General features: G+C 35.7%; 1 protein-coding gene across 11 annotated transcripts in view; it reads left to right on the forward strand.

The window, feature by feature from the left end:
* sm (smooth) overlaps positions 1–19,234 on the forward strand; it is a 625,429-nt gene that overhangs the window by 342,245 nt on the left and 263,950 nt on the right. For all 11 annotated transcript variants that reach the window (XM_067772005.1, XM_067772006.1, XM_067772004.1 and 8 more), the window contains 2 exons: positions 3,738–3,920; positions 8,322–8,385. In XM_067772005.1, the coding sequence (XP_067628106.1) occupies positions 3,738–3,920; positions 8,322–8,385 (247 nt within the window). The remainder of the gene's footprint in view (positions 1–3,737; positions 3,921–8,321; positions 8,386–19,234) is intronic.

Below are 19,234 nucleotides of genomic sequence, written 5' to 3' on the forward strand. Positions count from 1 at the left end.
GCACGGCGACACACAATCTTGTGAACTATGTCTCAATTCGTATCTAGTTTTTGTTCGTTTCAAACCGTTTTTATGTTACGTAGATATCTGTTTAAATACGATTATTTGTACCCAGTTTGGTTGCTCCTCCATGCACGTTTGGGAATGGGACTAAATATTACATTTCGTGCAGCATTATGTTGCAGCAATCGTTTTTTGCTTCGGCTTCTTATCTGATCTGTGAAATGTTATTAAATTTAGAAAAAAGTTGGACTGTTGTTGTTCTTGGACTGTCTTTTGTTTTGCTGGAAGGCAGCTCAATTCACTCATGTCGTAACCTAATTAAGTGTCTTGTCTTAATGGATATGTTAGGAATGCAGTTTTGCGATCCCATGGGACCTTAGAATTTCCTTTAAAAAAAATGTAGCTCAAATTTTAGTCAACATCTCAATATCATCCACGTCTTGTTCTTGTGGGGTAAAGAGAGGGCATACTATTGAGGGAGTAGTAGACATCGATGCGATGTTGCTTTCAGAACTCATCATTGCGTATCGTCCAACCGTAACAGTCGTTTGTATAGGTTTCCTAAAATTAGGTCTTACACGATCCGAAGTGAGTGTCCCAATCTTATAACTGTGTGTGATGGACGTTTGCTGCGGTTTGTTGAAACAATTATTGATTCAAATGACCACCTTCTTCTAGAGCAGTGGTCATAAGGCGGTTGCAAATTAAATACGCTGCATATACTGTCAGTGAAATAATTAAACTACACGCAGTGAGGAACTTAAACACTCTTAATATTTATTTAGTTTAATGTCCTGTGGAAATCTAAGGAGGGACCGATAGGGTCGTGGGAAAGAATATGCCTAAGCTGTTCAACAAGACCAAAGTCACAGAAAACCGGGATGGGTGTACAGCATGTCTGACGTAGTAAACCAAGGAGATTAGGAAAGCTGAAAGCGATACATAAATTGAGGGCCTCCAATGATGGTATTCCGTCAAGTACAGGTATTAAAGCTTCACAGAGCTTTAGCGAAGAGCAAGACAACATTAGTTGTAAAACTTCCATCTTTGCTAGCAGAATCGGACTTTCAGACCAATACTCATACTGGCGCATTACAAAAAGCCTTTTCATAGAGAGTGATAAGGTGGGCAATGCGGTCTTTAGAGAAGCTCAAATCTCCTGGAATATACGGTATCTATTAAGACTTCCTGCATAAGGTGGAAGCACAGATTCTGCACTTGCTGATAATTATGAAGGAGAAGTTAGCGCTGGCATATATTTTCAGAGAGAAAAAGAAATCTGGTTTTCATACCCCAAATAGGAAGAAAGAACTAATTCCTAGCAATGTTTTTCAGACCTGTCAGTCTAACATCTTTTGCTCTTAAAGCAATAGTGAAGATCATACACATTACGGATTCTTTGACTTAGACCGAGCCTTTTCGCAAAGCTCTCATCAGCGTTAGTCGCGCCCTTAAAAAGGGGATTTCATCGGACAATAGGAATGTGTATAGATGCTCTACTTTGTACAAGAATAGCCGAAACCTTAATCGGAGACGAAAAGGTGCCCCTAACTTGGAGCCTAGTAGTGGTTGAGCTCCTGCAACTTCAACCAGACAATGGATAGATGAAGAATTGGTGCGCTCATGTAGGGACTGAGTAGCAACCCTAGCAAGATAGCCATCATTCGCATCGCGAAAAGAATACCCTCAGTAGAATGGAGCACTGTTGGAGACGCTGACCGAAGTTACCTTACCTCGGCGTCACCTTCGATCGGTGTTACTCACCGAATTGCAAAGTTTGTCCAACTGCGGCGGTGGAAGTGCTGTTCTAGCGGAACCCATTCAGAGCAGTATAACAGACAGAACTGTGCAGTTGAAAAAATTCATTTATTATTTAAAGGAGAAAATCGGTATAAATCTACGTTTTAAAATCCAACTTCTAAGTAATTTAAAATCGTCCTGAAATAAAAATGTGCTCTGCACTTGAAAATATTGAAACTTAAACGATTTTATATAAATAGTCCGTAAGACAATGGTATGGTAAATATAAAAAGACAAGAAAAAGGCAAAGCACCTAGAAAAGGCGATAAAATAAAAAACGGCACAAAAAAGGCAAAATAAAAATTTATATTTTTAATAAAAAATATGTCAAACGCGTAATTCTTGATTTCATTTACAGATAGAACAAAGCAGACAAAATAGGCAAATGCCTTAAAATCCTAACCCTGGTAATGACCTTTATTCCAGCTGCATGAAGTGCTGCTACATGACGTGCTAGATCACCGGTATTCCCATTTCCCTGTTGTTATGATAACCCGACGTCCGATTTAGAAAAACCTTAAGTAGACTCTCGAGTTGCATAGCTCGCTCTCTACGTTGACATACCAAAACTGATGGTATCTTTGCGGATGCGAGATTTCGATAAACAGCCTAGCTATAAGATGTAAGAGTTTATATTTGTAGTCAGGAACGCTCCCATTGTGTGCTTTCGATTCGGTTTTTAAATCAGAGAAGTTGAAATCTCCTATTTTTGTGTACACAAGGTTGATGGTCTTCTATCGGATAGTTAACCGGTACATTTCGGAAAATAGCAGCATTTAAGTACAAGCCTGACCATCAGCGGAACGATTTTATATGACCACATTGAACCTTTAAGGTTATCCAACCCCCTCCTTCCATGAAAAACTTAGGGTTATCAGAGCCTCGGCACATAAGTGTGTGATTGACAGCTGGGTTGGAGCAGCTATGAATTGCTCTGCATGGTTAATTTCCTGTAGGGGACTTCTTCCCTATACCTTGCCTTGTTTACTTTGCAATTTTGTTATTTTCGTGTCTGTAAAACTTTGTCGATTGTTGTGTCATTTAGTAGCATGCCGTCTCTTGCTCCTTTTGTACATAATGTCGCATCAACTTTAACGAAATTACATTCAATTTCGATATGGAGGCGCTGGTAAATTTTTGCAAAAGTAGGAAACCAAAAAAAAAGTTGTATTTATGCGCACTTTACAAGCACCCGCTCTATCTCAAACTTTAATAAAGTTAGTTTTGGGTTGGTCTGACTGTTCTTTCCGTAACCCTTGCATGCTTTCTTCCTATTATTTCCTTTTCCTGTCATCTCCGGCAAGTCGTTGCAGTTGACCAACAAGACTCCTTCTATGGCACAATGTCATGGCATATTTATTAAATTTTTCGCAAAATGACAGCACGATTGTGCGATGGCATGTGGCGCACGCTCCCCTTCACTACGCTCCCCTTACACAGCTATTTACACAGACCCATGTATGAATATTGTGTGCTCTTGCACTTTGTTTTTGTTTTTTTTTTTTTTGCTTTGTTTTAAATGTGCTTTTAATGTTCGACCACACCACCAGCGAAATGTGGCTCAGCACGCATAGTGCGCGTTGTTTCGTTTAAGCGCCTAAATGTATGCAATATTATAAAGCGGATGCCGCAATCAAAAGGAGTGGCACTAAAGTTGAAGTTGATGTAAGATTATCATGTTTTCTCTTATTTACATATATTTTCTTTGTAATTTTTTATATATAAGGGCGTAAATCGTTAAAAATATCAAAATGAAGTTTACTGCGTCACTTTATTACATATCAGTCTAGGTTGCGTATACGCCGTGTATATTTACTTGGCAAAAAGCGTTTTTAGTGCTTCGATGGTGCATCTTTAAATTTAATAAACTTAAAATAAATTTCTCTTCATCAATTTCTAATATACTGCCTTTTGTTTTGCCTCTCTCATTGCAGGATGTTTTGCACAAAATTTGCACTCCTCATGGCCAGGTGTTGCGCATTGTAATCTTTAAGAAGAATGGCGTACAAGCTATGGTGGAATTTGATAGTCTTGAGGCGGCAACAAGAGCGCGTGAGAATTTAAATGGTGCCGATATTTATTCGGGCTGCTGCACTTTGAAAATTGATTATGCCAAGGTGAGAAATACGCTCTATTAATATTAGCAATAAATGATTAAGCGGTTGTAATGGAGAATAAAATATTAAAGATGCTAAGTTAGAATTAAAACAAAAAAAAAAAAAAACAAGTAAAGGCGGTACTGTAACCGGCTGTATAAGATATAAAATATATAGTGATCGGATGTGCTCCCATTTCAAAGATAAATATAAAATAAACAAGTAAGGACGGGACTGTCTTGCTATGCCGAAGACTTCATACCTTTCATGAATGGGGCTGAACAATAAACTTATCCCGTTCGTAATCTCCGAATAATCGGATGTATAAGATAAGAAATATCTAGTTAACAGATCTACATACCTAAACGATTTTTAAGATAAATATAAAATAAAAAATAGGTAGGTACTTTGTGTGAGGATGCAAAGTTTCAGGTTTTTTGTGGTCTGCGTGTAAAAACTATGACTACGAATCACGTATTTCAACAATATATGACGTAAACGTAACTATTTGATGAAATGTTTTGAATTTTGAAGCTTCTAGCCGTAAAAAAGGGGCAAAAAAATACAGTTTATATGGGGTATATAATATATGTACCACCGATCTCTATGATTTTTTCAGACAACAATATATGCTATATACGTAAGCACTTGGTGAAATTTGAAGCTTCTAGCTGTTAAAACGGGGCAGAAATTGCGCAAAGTTTCTTATCTGAACAATCGGTTTTATGAGATATATACTATATATACCACCGATCTTAATGATTTTTTTCAGACAACAATATGTACTATACACGTAAGCATTTGGTGAAATTTGAAGCTTCTAGCTGTTAAAATGGGGCTAAAATTTGCGAAAAAATATATATATATATACTATATATATATACTATATATACCACCATATATATACTATATATACCACCGATCTTTATGATTTTTTCAGACAACAATATATGCTATATTCGTAAGAATTCGTTGAAATTTGAAGCCTCTAGCTCTTAAAATAGGGCAGTAATTACAAAAAGTTCCTTATCTGACAATCGGTTGTGGGGGATATATACTATATATACGACCGATCTCATCAATTTTTTCAGGCAACAATATGTGCAATATACGAAAGTATATGGTGAAGTTTGAAGCTTCAATCTGTTAAATTGGGTGAGATATTACAAAAGTCCTCTTTTTCTGAAAAATCGGTTGTATGGAGGATATATGCTATAGTGGTCCGATCCGGTCGGTTCCGACAAATGTCTAATCGGACACCCAAATACATCCGCTCACCAAATTTTATCACGATATCTCAAAAATTGAGGGACTAGTTTGCATACAAACAGACAGACGGGCAGACGGACAGACGGACATGGCTAAATCAACTCAGCTCTTCAACCTGATTATTTCGGTATACTTAATGGTGGGTCTATCTATTTTCCTTTAAGGACTTTTCGGTTTCGTGACGAAATTAATATACCATTTCATTTTCATGAAAGGTATAAAAATAGGTAGGTGGAGGGGGGAGGGCTATGCTATATACTTATACGACCAATCTCTTCCAATTTTTAGACACCAATATCTGCTATATACGAAAGCATTCGGTGAAATTTGAAGCTTCTAGCTGTTGAAATGGAGCGGAAATTACGAAAAGTTTCTTATCTGAATAATCGGTTGTATGAGATATATACTATATACACCACCGATCTATAAAATTTTTTCAGACTGCAATGAATGCTGTATACGTAAGCATTCGTTGAAATTTTAAGCCTCTAGATCTTAAAATGGAGCAGTAATTACGAAAAGCTTCCTATCTGAACAATCGGTTGTGGGGGATATATGGTATATATACGACCGATCTCATCCATTTTTTCAGACATATGGTGAAGTTCGAAGTTCTATAAATTGAGGATGATACGACAAAAATCCTCTTTCTGAAAAATCGGTTGTAGGGGGGATATATGTTATAGAGGTCCGATCCAGCCGGTTCCGACAAATGTCTAATCGGACACGTAAATACATCCGCTCATCAAATTTTATCAAGATATCTCTAAAATTGAGGGACTAGTTTGCATACAAACAGACAGACGGGGAGGCGGTCTGGCTAAATCAACTCAGCTCTTCATCCTGATTATTTCGGTATACTTAATGGTGGGTCTATCTATTTTCCTTTAAGAACTTACAATTTTTAGATTCCTGACGAAGTTAATATATGTACCATTTCATTTTCATGAAAGATATAAAAATGCAAATAAATGCAAGCACATAGAATTGCTCTGAGCACAAATAAATCTTAATCTAGACCAGCAGATTGTCTCCGCCTGCATAAGGTAGACAACCTATCTCAACAAGCTGCGAATAATCAATACACAGACGTTTATAAAAAGGTGGCACAGAGGATGATGTTGCCTTAAAGCGAAGACTTGCTAGTGCATGGCGACTTTATGTTAAACTTAGCTAAGCTTCTACAGCATAAACTTTAGACGATGATGATAACCCATCGTCTTCGTCTCGTTAAAACTTCGGCAAATCTTGGATACAATTAAGCTCGACTCACTTTGGATGACTGACAGGTGCTTGAATCAGATATTTAAGAGTATTGCCACTCTTAACATTTTTTAGTCCTAAAAGGCTCTCGAAAAAGGAATCTCACTCACTTCGGCATGCGCTAAACAATTGCACAGCTATTGCTTTCTTATTTCGGCGAAGTGTTAAAGTTTTTTGTAAGTAGTTGAAACTTCACGTTTGATAAATTTTAATGCAAAGTTCAAGTTTTGCTTTGCCAAAGCATTTCGATGCTTTCGCGTTTTCTTCAGGGGTCTAACATTTTATTTACACAGTTCCTCCTCCTCCAATAACTTTTTCTAGCTGCTCCACCTCCGAAAGATTGCATCTGGTGCAATGACATGTTGTATTCCAATACCGACCATTCTTCGAATATGTCTTCTATTTATTTTTAGAAGGCTGCAGATGGTATTTTCAGGTATTACGCTCCAACTACCCAATTTCCCTTCATGACACAATGTGCAAGGAAGCCTTTGGTGCTCGGCCTCATTGAGAGTAACATAAGTCCGGGCATGTGAAGTAGTACTTGCTGAATCCATTTGTGCACCATAGAGTAGTCTATTATCGGGAAATGAATTAATAAGTTAAATTAATAATTAAGTGTAGTTTAGTATAGATAAATTAGATTAGAAATGTGCAATTAATCAGAAAATAACTGGAACTAATCATGGTTGGGCGGCTACCGTGGTGTGATGGTAGCGTGCTCCGCCTATCACACCGCATGCCCTGGGTTCAACTCCCGGGCAAAGCAACATGAAAATTTTAGAAATAAGGTTTTTCAATTAGAAGAAAATTTTTCTAAGCGGGGTTGCCCCTCGGCAGTGACTGGCAAGCGCTCCGAGTGTATTTCTGCCATGAAAAGCTCTCAGTGAAAACTCATCTGCCTTGTAGATGCCGTTCGGAGTCGGCATAAGACATGTAGGTCCCGTCCGGCCAATTTGTAGGGAAAATCAAGAGGAGCACGACGCAAATTGGAAGAGAAGCTCGGCCTTAGATCTCTTCGGAGGTTATCGCGCCTTACATTTTTATTTTTTAATCATTTGGTTAATTACTCAAAATTATATGCATAAAATTTTAAATAACCTGATTGGTACTCTTAAAAAATCCAATCAGAAATGGATTAGAGACGAATCACATCAAATCAAGACAATCAATGGAAGACAGGTTACATATAACAACAACAATAAAATCCTCTGCTTAATCAGCTTATGGTCACGCTACTTCTTGAATAATCAAACTTGCAAAACTATAATAATTAAAAATGTGAATAATAGCGGGAATAGTTTTGATTAGTTGCAAAAGGTTATTCTCTCGGTTTATCAAGTTTTGATCAATCGAAAGATTCGATTAATTTATTTATAACCCGTACCGTAAATGAACTTGAATAAAACAAAGTTATATTTAAATTGTTAACTTAAATCAAATGAAGTTAAAGAAATTAAGCTAGATTCAGAAAAATAAATAAAAATAAATCGTAACAAAATATCAAACAATTTAATAAATATATATATTTAAAAAGAAATTAAATAAAAACTTATCATTTGTAAGTTATTTTATTTTCCTAGCTCAATTCTGAAATAATTTATTAAACTAATAAATTAACATAATAAATTAAGCAAATGGAAAAGAGTGAACAAACAAATTTTGATGAACCGGCTAGCTCATTATTGGGAGTAACTGATTATGATTATTTTCTAATTAATTCAGTCACTATCATATGTAAATTTTGATAGGCATGTTCAATTAATTGATTAATCGCACATTCCTAATTGACTTATGTAAAAATTAAGTAAATTTATCACCAAATGCATAAATTTATCGAAATATTTAATTTAAGTCATCTTGTTTTCTTCTTTCCCTTTTACAAAACAGCCAGAGAAATTGAATGTTTACAAAAATGAGCCAGAAACCAGCTGGGATTACACACTTACTACAGGTTAGTGCATACAAAAAATTTGATATTTTTAATTAACACTTGTAAAGAATTGGCAATGATGTGTGAAAGGTGTGGGTAGCGAAAGAAGAGTTGGAAAATTAAAAAAAAAGTTTAGGAGAAATTTTGTTTAATTGAAAACTAACCAAAACATCAGAAAAAAATTTATTCCTCCATTTTATGAAAATTAAACAGAATTTTAATAAATTTAAGATTCATATGTTTTCAAAATTCAAAAATAAAAAACAATATTAAATAAATTTACAAAAAAGTGTTATAAAATTAAAAAAGAATTTAAAAAAATAACAAAAAATAAAATTCCACTATCGGGAGAAAAGGCTTTGAAGAGATTTACAAGGTATAATCGTAACAGCTGTCGCCTTGTCCGTCCTGATGTCTAGTTGTTTAAATTTTTGGCCACATTTTTTCTTACATTTTTTATGAACTTTTATTTGTCATACATTTTTTTTATTATTTAAGAATTCATAGCTTAACACCGGCTTATAATATCTTATTTTTTCTAAGAGAAACTGAAAGGAAAGAAAGAAACATTTACTGGCATAATGCGATGGTACCATTTCGAAAACCGCCACGTAATCATCATCAGGCAATTTCGTAAGGTTATCAAAGGTTTCACCGACATTCGAACCGCAAATCACACGGTGAAACTGCAGTTGCCTTGTATGTGATTCGCTGTTCGAATTTCGGTGAAACCTTTGATAACATTACTTTTGTTTTTGTTTGGTCATTTTTTTCGAATTTTTATAAAATAATTTTTTAAATCTATTATTTTTTATTTTTTGTTTTAATCTTTATTTATTAAAAAAAATCTTAAATATCAAAAACACTTATTTTATTATGCATTTTTTTATTTTTTATTAATTTATTTTCTTTAATTCTAGCTTTTCTTATTAAATTTTTTTTATATACGGATTCTTTTAATTTTTATTCAAAAAATAATTTTTCATTAGTATAAAAGAAAATATAAATTTTGTTCAAAAAGTAATAAAATCAAAAAAAAAAAAAATAATAATTAATGACAAATAAAAACAATTTAAATAAAAGTAAATAAACCTTAAAAAAATAAAAATAAAAATACAAAAAAATTATAAAAAAAGTAATTGTACAAAAAAATATGAAAAATAAAAACAAGCTAAAAATAAAAAAGACATGAAATGTGACGCAGAATAGGGAAAAAGAAAAAAAAAAAAACAATTGTCAGGAAAAAATATATTTTGTAACTCAGAAAATTAAAAAAAATAATTGTATTAAAAATGTTTACTAAAAAATTAAAATAAAGTAATGAAATTTTTTTTTATAAAAACTAAAAAGTAGATTCACGAGCAAACATTTAATAAAAATGAATAAATAATAAAAAATGTTAAATATTTTTTTGATTATTTATACATATTTTTAATGAGAAAACACTTATAATCAAAAAATATTTTGGAATTAGAATTTAATAATTTATTGTTTTTGTTTTTATCGGCCTATTGATAAATCATTCAAGGTTCGAATCGAGCTCAAGGCCAGAACAATAATTTTTTTCTAATGATAATTATTGTTATTTTTTAATTTTTCTAAATTTGAAAAATTGTATTTTGTTTTTGGAATAGTAAGTAGAAAATTTTTCAGACAACCTGCCATAGCTGCGCAGATAGATCCATTTCGAAGGGCGCTAACCATTTCGCTGTATAGCTATTGTTTTATTGTTCTGGCCTTGAGCTCGATTCGAACCTTGAATGATTTAATAATTTATTTAAAAAAAATTATAGAAAATAAAGAACAAAAAAATATTTGGAATTAAAAAAATATATTTAAATAAAAATTTATAGTACAAAATAAAAATAGTAAATATGTTTTTAGTTTTTTAACGTCAATTTTTTTAAATGGAGTAGAAAAGTTTAAAAATAAAAAAAAAAACATATTTTTAATTAAAAAGTAATTTGGATATAATTATAGCAATAATTATGGCGCTATACACACCTTTCGTGCTTATGCTTGGTTTTCATAAGGTCAAAATGAAATTTTATTAACAAATTCGCCATGCCGTTGGGCAATTGTCTGTTCTCTTATTGATAAATTGTCCTTTGTAATCAAAACGGACGTCAAACCCATTTGACGATGTATGAGAAACCGTTTTCATATGGCCTAGTCTGTGATCAAATGTGGCCTATTGAAAACCAAGCATTACAAAGAAACATACCTCATTGGTCGACTCCACAGCATTCCATTATTATTAAAGCAAAAGTACTATAATACACTGACTTCAATATTTAAACTTTTATATCTAAACATTTTGTGTTCTTGTGTATTCTAATTTAAACAAAACAATTAAAAATATTACTTTAAACTTCTAAAATGCAAATCTGCTAACAAATTATATTACAAAAAAAAAAAAAAAAAAATCCCCAAAAAAAACTACTTAAATTACTGCACTCACATACCAATATCAAACAAGCATCCTTATCAGCTCGCTCTTAACCCTGCTCTATACAAAATATTGCCGTTTATCATCCCCTTTGATTTATGCGTCTCTGTATCTTAACAATAGCTTCACTACTCTTACAACAAAATTTATGTATAAAATGTTAGCGAAAATATCTCTCTATGTATATTGACACAAAGGAAAATAACTGAAACGGCTCAAACATATACTCATACATATACAATTAATTAACACGAAACAATAAAGCCCAGTGAAAATTTTTGTCAACAATAATAAGGAAACTTAATAAGTTGTTAAAACCAAAGCGCGTTTACATTGCCATAAATCTACAAATAAAACAATGATATCAAGTATCTTTCTGTAAACATACTCGAATTTATTGTATACAACATTTTGATATATATGTGCGTTAGGGTGGGTCGATTTGTATGGACGAAAGAACGGATATCGCGCCATCGATTTTTCGATAGGATTTGGGCTCAGGAAAAATTTTTTTTTTTTTCGAAAAATGTTATCGACAACGTTTTTAGCGGACATTTTTGGGTCGGACAGGGTTACATGAAAATTTCAATCAAATGAAAATTTTTTAGTAGGTCATGAAAAAAACCTTAAAAATCAAAATCAAAAAAAAGTTAAAAAAAAAAAAAATGAAAAAACTCAAAAATCAAAGTCGAATAAAAGTCAAAAAAATTAAATTTCGCAGGCTCGAAAATTAATTTTTTGGGTATGCGTAGTGGAACTTTTTTTTCTGAGCCCAAATCCTATCGAAAAAGCGATGGCGCGATATCGGTTAATAAATCGACCCAGTCTAATGTATATACATATATACACATTCAAAAATATATAGATAACGCTAACATTTACATAATTTAAATTTTGTGTAACAACAAAAGTTAAATATTGGCAAGAATTTTTAAACAATTTTACTATATGTGACCCGGCCTATGAAAAGGTGGCTTATGACTCAAAAAAGAAATTGCGAGAAACAGCTGTTAAAGATAAACAATTCATTTCTTCAGTTTTTTAGTAGTTTTTCTTTTGCATTATGAACAGTCATGCCCAAAAGGCAAAGCTCAAGCCAGTTTCTGACCGATATTTTGGCTCCATTGCCATCGAAAAAAATGCTATCAAAAAAATCTGAGGATGCTTCACCAGCCACCAAAGTGGCATCGAAGGAACCAAAAGCTTCATCGTCTTTCATTTATGCTCTTATTTCTCTACATTTTTTGTACACTTCTAAGCAAGTTAGAACTTTCTAGTTTTCACCACGTGAAAGAGCTTCTCAAAAACTATCGAAAAAAAGTGGAAACATTTTTTTTGAGTCATAAGCCACCTTTTCATAGACAGGGTCACATATTTAATATATAAAAATATATGATTTGATGATAAAAGGGGGCACGAGTGCTAAGATATCATAATTGGGTTACTCGTGAATTTTTTGAAGTGTGTGTACTACCTTGCTGCGATCTTAATAAAAATATCATTGTAAGGCCAAGTGTCTGGTTAATTGATTGGCTGGTGAGAAGAGTATGAGAAGATTCTTGTTTTGTGAGAGTATCCTGAAAAGGGCGTTTCCAGGGAATTTGGTGCTACTAGGGCTGTGCGCTGAATAATTCGTCCATGATAAGAGCTCATTGTTATCATTTGTTTGAACAAATGCGCTGTAGGTTCTTCCTTCTGTGGATTAGATAAAGAGGCAAAAAAGGTGGGTCGGTGCTTCGGCAAATGAAGATAAGAATCGGCAAGTTAAATTATTAACTCAGAGTTAATGTGACATGAGGGGTTAAACTCATACATTTTTGATGAAGAACAACTCTCGCCAACAAAGCTACTTTGGACTGAGTAGGCAATTGAAATGTAAAGTCCACTTTTGACGAACAAAAATTATGCTCCGCAAGTCGCTTATCATACTTGTCTTGATGTGTGGCTCGGAATCATGGACCGTGTCGATGGTGTCTCTTGCAGTGTTCGAGAGAAAAGTTCTGCCGAAGATTTATGGTCCCGCTCATGGTGCTGACGGCGAAGGAGGTATGTTGATGAGTTTTACGTAAATATGAAAGTGTAGCGCATACGAGTCCAAAGATTTTTGCTGGCTAAGTCATGTTATGCGAATCGACGAAGATGTTGCGGCCAAGAAAGGGATTGCTTTATGCACTGATCGGTATTTTGTATACGCTCCGTGTGTATCTACCTTTCTCCTTCTTAATATACCACGGCCCGCACAATTTTCCGTACCTTGGAACTCATTTGGTATTACTTCGACTAGTGTTGCTATTGGGCGAAGTGTTTGCATTCGAATAAGGCAGTGCACCGCTCCTTTAAACGGAGTAAGAGTTTATAACCCGAGTTATACTTGTTACAGACTACATTTGAAAGGCTCCTCGAGTGTGCTCCGACAAGGTGGGTCTATGGTCTAACCACACCCGTAGATATTTTCGTTGAGGTACGTACATATATATTTATTGGTCATGTTAATAATAGCAGAGAACTAGTGGACTAGATGACGACCTGCTCCGCCAATAATTCTTACCTTTCTATGCTATGCAGCACACAACATGGTCTTTATTTGCTTCCAATAGAACAATGCTGAACACTCCCGACATCTCCAGGAATGCATTCGGGATCAACTGTTTGCCTTCTTGCGATGCCTACGCTTTGGGAGGTCACTCTCGTTTGAGCAATCTACTGACAGCCTTTCTTTTCTTATTTGCTCTTAACACAGTGGGTCATACTCTGCACCTTCCTGCTTAAATAGTTCTACGGTTAGTCCGTTTCTTTTTTTACTGAGCCTGCACATTGCTATTTACACTTCGCTGTTGCTCGGTAGTGTAACTTCTTCGACTTCTGCCTTTTCGGTTGTGGTGTCTAGTTCATCATCTCATTATGATTAATTGATGCTTACTCCAAAAATATCACCGTTGCATAGTAAGTTACGCCAGTCGTCCTGCTCGCGAGAACTGACCCCCATTGGGAACACGTAGGGAGGTCCCGATTTCGTTACCCGCTGCTTGGAGAAATTTCTTAGTGAGAGCATATACATCCACTTTCATGACATGAACTAAACTGCGAGTAAGCTTTGTGCAAAAAGGAGCCTGCAACTTTTCTCCGGAATACTTCAAAGGCCATCACGTCTTCTCTCGACACCGTCCCTTTATCGAGCCATTCGTAGTATTTTTGTTTTTGATTTTTTCCAAATGACGTCTCAATTCACCGCTAGTAGCACCATATTTCGTGCCGCGGTTAAGTCTATTAGCCTCTTCTCCTTGAGGCGCAGAATAATGCTCATATTATTCCATAGCTTTTACGTAGCGGAAGTAGATACTTTCGACCCATGTCAAGTAAGTCTAAATACCAGAGCAGGGTAAAAGCCCTCCTTTTCATCGATTTATAGCTTCCCTTTTTGCATAGTCGTCGCCCCTTTAAACTAAATTAAATTGTTGCTGAGACAGCCGCAAATCTTTACAATTTTACTAACAATGGAGACAGCCGTTAGTCGAATCGAAAATAGTGCCGTTAATTGTAATTGCTCTACAAATCGTTCAACTATTAAATTGGAAAGGCTGCCTAACGTGAAATTGACTGCACACGCTCAATAAAATGACAATACCATTCCAATATTCCTACATACAAACTTATATAGAGTGTGACGATAAATAGGAGACAGGCTGTATGAGTTATATAACCAATCGTATATAAAACTTGTTTATGACAAAAAAAGGCTAGACATTTATGCCGGCAGCTGTTACAGCACATATATTACATAGATAAAGCCACCGGAGATACTAAACAAAACTAAATGGTGATAACATGCAGGCAAAAGAAAAAAATCAAACAAAAAAAAAACAAATTCGACGCACTCACACAAACAGCGAGGAAAAAACAAGGAACACTTCAAACAGACAACAAAGTGCTTCCAAGTTGCATTACTAAATAACTGTGACGGGCAAAACTACACACCAAGGCGCACTAACGAGCGAACAAGAGCAACACACCTAGCGGCGTCAACAAAACAACAACAATTATTGCAACGCACAGCTCAGCTCAATCTATTGCCAAGCATGAAAACGTGGCAGCGAAACTCTTCAACACGATGTGGGTGAGCGGAAGCTGTAAATGCTACAGATGCTTTGAAGTGCCAGCAACAATTTGCACATTTTATTTTTAAACAAAATATAAATGGAAGCGCAAAAAAACATTAAAATATGTAATGTGCTACAGAGAGGACGGAATGCGGCAGCAAACAGACAAAGCATCACTTACATGGCATTGTCATCTAGAGCAGCAACAGCAGCTGTTCAGTAAAGAATCGGTTGGCAGCCTCAGCAGAAACTCAGTGTCAAAGCAACAACAAAATAAAAGTGATCTTCGACTGGGTAGATGGATGGATGGAAGGTACTGCAACGGTCGTTGGCATTGCTGTCAGAATGACTTAACTGGCGGCGACCTTTGTACTACAAGTGACAGCAGCGCATTAGGACTTAAAGGACAACGAGAATATGGGTGGTAATGTAAGGAGTGAAGTAAATGAAAAAAAAAAAACATGCATAATAAACGAGAAGCAATGACAAAAGGAGTATAACACATTAAAGTTAAAGAGGCAAAAACAAAAGAAAAAAGTTTAAAGAGGTGTTCAGGGTTTTTATTTTTTCTTGGACGAAGTTCGCTCCTATAAGGCTTTTTAATTGAACCACTAAGTGGTAAGGAGCCTTAAAGCTGATAAGCAAAAACGATCGAAGAAAGTAATCTCTTCAACTGAACATTGGCAGAGAAAGCCAAACCATAAACTTCTTTCGTATCACCTTCAACGTGGCAACTCCTGAAGAGGGATTTTACAGATTTTCTGAAGCATGTTCCGCGAAGCAAATGAAACAGTAAATTTAAATATTCATATTCGTTTTTGGCACAATAATACAAGGTTAAAGCCATACTGCTGCCCATCAGCATCACTGTTTAATTGCTGTGCTTCGCAGGACAGACTTGGCCGAAGTAGAGCACAAGGCGCAATTTTTATCCACTTGGCACCGCACTCACATTGGTGCCCATCATCCTCGTTGGTTAATTGCTGTGCCTTCTGACCGGATAGACTTGGGCGAAGTACAGAAGAAAACGTCATTTGTATGTACCTTCTTTTAAAACCGCATTCACATCGGGCAGCACACAGCTTCCTAATTTCGGTACCTATTATTCTCTGTGACTAAGCACTTTCAGAGTAAGGGGATGACCGTTTATTTGAAATTCTCTGGTCCGCAGCTACTACAGCTTTCTTAACAGAGGATTTTCGTATTTTCCGCTGTGGACAGGTATCCCAATGAGTTCCAGGATCGCTGCTCCTTCGTAAAACACCTTCTGACAGTTTTCGACAGCCTAAAAAGGCTTAATAATAAATTTAATGTCATAAGAAGCACTTTTCTATCTAACGACCGCTTTCAGAACTCTCCAACAGGCAGCAATAGGTCCATTGTGTAACAAATACCTCTCATTGGAAAGAACTACCTTACTTTGGTAGACCGATAAGAGTTTAAGCTGTGCGAAGAAGGTCCCTGTAAATCCGAGCCAATTTTGCCCTTTTATACTTTATGGCTTGATCGGATCCTTGATAAAATATCCCCACCTTGAAATTCTTGTCAAAGTTGAATATAAGCGGAAGCTAGTCTTGTTACTTTTAGACAGGGGCCTGCTTAGAATTCTACAGTGATCTTACAGCTTTTCGTTCCAGTATCTGCGTTCCGTGTATTTTAGGGGCAGAGGCTATGCCTATTCCTCGTATGTGAAGGTCCAGTGGTATCTGGTCAAGAGTTATATATAGCTCTGAGTGTTCCAAGCTCTGTTCCCAACCCAATCTGTCCATTGATATAAAGTAAGGAAGGCTAAGTTCGGGTATAACCGAACATTACATACTCAGCTGAGAGCTTTGGAGACAAAATAAGGGAAAATCACCATGTAGGAAAATAAACGTAGGGTAACCCTGGAATGTGTTTGTATGACATGGGTATCAAATGGAAGGTATTAAAGAGTATTTAAAAGGGAGTGGGCCATAGTTCTGTAGCTGGACGCCATTTCGGGATAACGCCATAAAGGTGGACCAGGGGTGACTCTAGAATGTGTTTGTACGATATGGGTATCAAATTAAAGGTATTAATGAGGGTTTTAAAAAGGGAGTGGCCCTTAGTTGTATATGTGAAGGCGTTTTCGAGATATCGACCAAAATGTGGACCAGGGTAACCCAGAACATCATCTGTCGGGTACCGCTAGTTTATTTACATATATAATACCACAAATAGTGCTGCCAAGATTCCAAGGGCTCTTGATTTCGCCCTACAGAACTTTTTCATTTTCTTGTACTTAATATGGTAGGTGTCACACCCATTTTACAAAGTTTCATCATGATATCTTCAACGACTGCCAAATTACAGCTTGCAAAACTTTTTAATTACCTCCTTTTAAAAGAGGGCGGTGCCACGCCCATTGTCCAAACTTTTACTAATTTTCTATTCTGCGTCATAAGGTTAACCCACCTACCAAGTGTCATCGCTTTATCCGTCTTTGGTAATGTGTTATCGCACTTTTTCGGTTTTTCGAACTTTTCGATATCGAAAAAGTGGTCGTGTTTATAGTCCGATATCGTCCATTTTAAATAGTTAAACCTACGTATCAAATTTCATCAAGATACCTCAAAATTTACTCAAGTTATCGTGTTAACGGTGAGACGGACGAACTGACATGGCTCAATCAAATTTTTTTTCTATACTGATGATTTTGGTATATGGAAGTCTATATCTATCTCGATTCCTTTATACCTGTACAACCAATCGTTATCCAATCAAAGTTAATATACTCTGTTTGCAAATATAGGTACTAAAGAGTACTAAAGAGTTTAGAGGCACTGGATGCTGTGATTGCAGTGAGGTGGAGGTAACCTTTCCGTTGAGTAGGGAATGCGGGTTCTGGAGTTATTAAGTCTCTTGAGTGTCAAGAATACAATTCAACAACAGTCCAGTTATTACTTAAGAGGGAAACTAAACTTCCTGAACTTTGCAAGAATAAACTTAATTTTATCAAAAAAATCGAATACAATGAAAAGAAAAGTAAAATAGAAAAACTATTAAGCCTTTGGTTGAAGCTCAGCTAATACTTATTTTAACAGTCAGCACCACCAATTACATAACAGGTGCCATAACCATGGCCGACGCGCCGACAACGCAGCTCACGCCAGCAACACTTTTGCCATCAGACAAAGTCTTTATGGCTGTAACTACGCAGCCCACACGTCTCATAGAAGAACCGCCTCATATTCCGGCGACTATTTGTCTGCCAAGGCGCGCAAGTTGCTGTTAGGTGTTGAAAATTTTATTCCAGTAATAAAAAAAAAAGTGCGAATACTATCACAACAACCATTAGGTGACAACATTAGACAGTTTCTCGGTGTGTAAAGGTGGGCTGAGCAGTTGTCAGACAACAACTTACTTATTTGCACAACATATTCAAATTGTCGTCTAATTTGTCGCGCTGTTGAAAATCATCACAATCGTTTCTTGTGTTTGTCGTCATGAGAGTGCAATAATAATAATAATATTCTACACAAACGGAAGAGCACATTTCTGGAAGAGCATGAAATGAATAGCAGACATTTGTAATGGTGATGCTGCTGCTATCAACGCCAACATAAACACATCGAGCAACCTCAGCGAATAAAAATGTGCATCGATTGCCGGAATGGATGTGAATAGTGCTGCACACCAAATGTAGGCGTTGGCGGACACACTCACTTCAGACATATTCCTAGTCACTGTCTCTGGACTAGAGCCTCCAAACCACAAACTAAATAGCAAATGTATCATACAATCAGTTTTGGCGCGCGCGGAGTTGTGAGCCTCAAATTTTTACATCTTTTAGTGAATTGTTGACACTAATAGCCACATTCACACATTTATCGTGGTAATAAAAATTATAATTGTGGCAGTATGTGATTAAATGGCGCGTGTTGTTCGTTTGGGTGGAAATAATTTTTAGTTCTGTTATGACTTTCTTTACTTTGTGTGTTTAAATTTTTTTTATTTTTCGCAGAGACCCACGGAAAAGCATTTGTGCTAGCGGAAGTGAGTTGGTGGTTAGCTCGTATGGCTTGGCTGTTTTTGGAAAATCGGCCGCACAAGTTGTTAACTGGTTGTGAATCGCATAATTCAGATGTGGAATAATTAAAAAAGATTATTAAAGCAGATGAAAACAAAACAAATGTATGGAGATGGATGAAAACAAAACACATTTAAATTAGGTGCTAAATGTGATTTGGCTATACAAGAGAAGTTCTTAAAGTACACTATGAGGTCTTTTGAATTTTTTTTGCTCGCGAGGTTTCAAGGTTAAACGCAGCGGCTGCGCTGGCTAGGCCATTTTATGCGAATG

Source organism: Eurosta solidaginis, chromosome 3, assembly GCF_040869045.1.
Source record: "Eurosta solidaginis isolate ZX-2024a chromosome 3, ASM4086904v1, whole genome shotgun sequence".
NCBI lineage: Eukaryota > Metazoa > Arthropoda > Insecta > Diptera > Tephritidae > Eurosta > Eurosta solidaginis.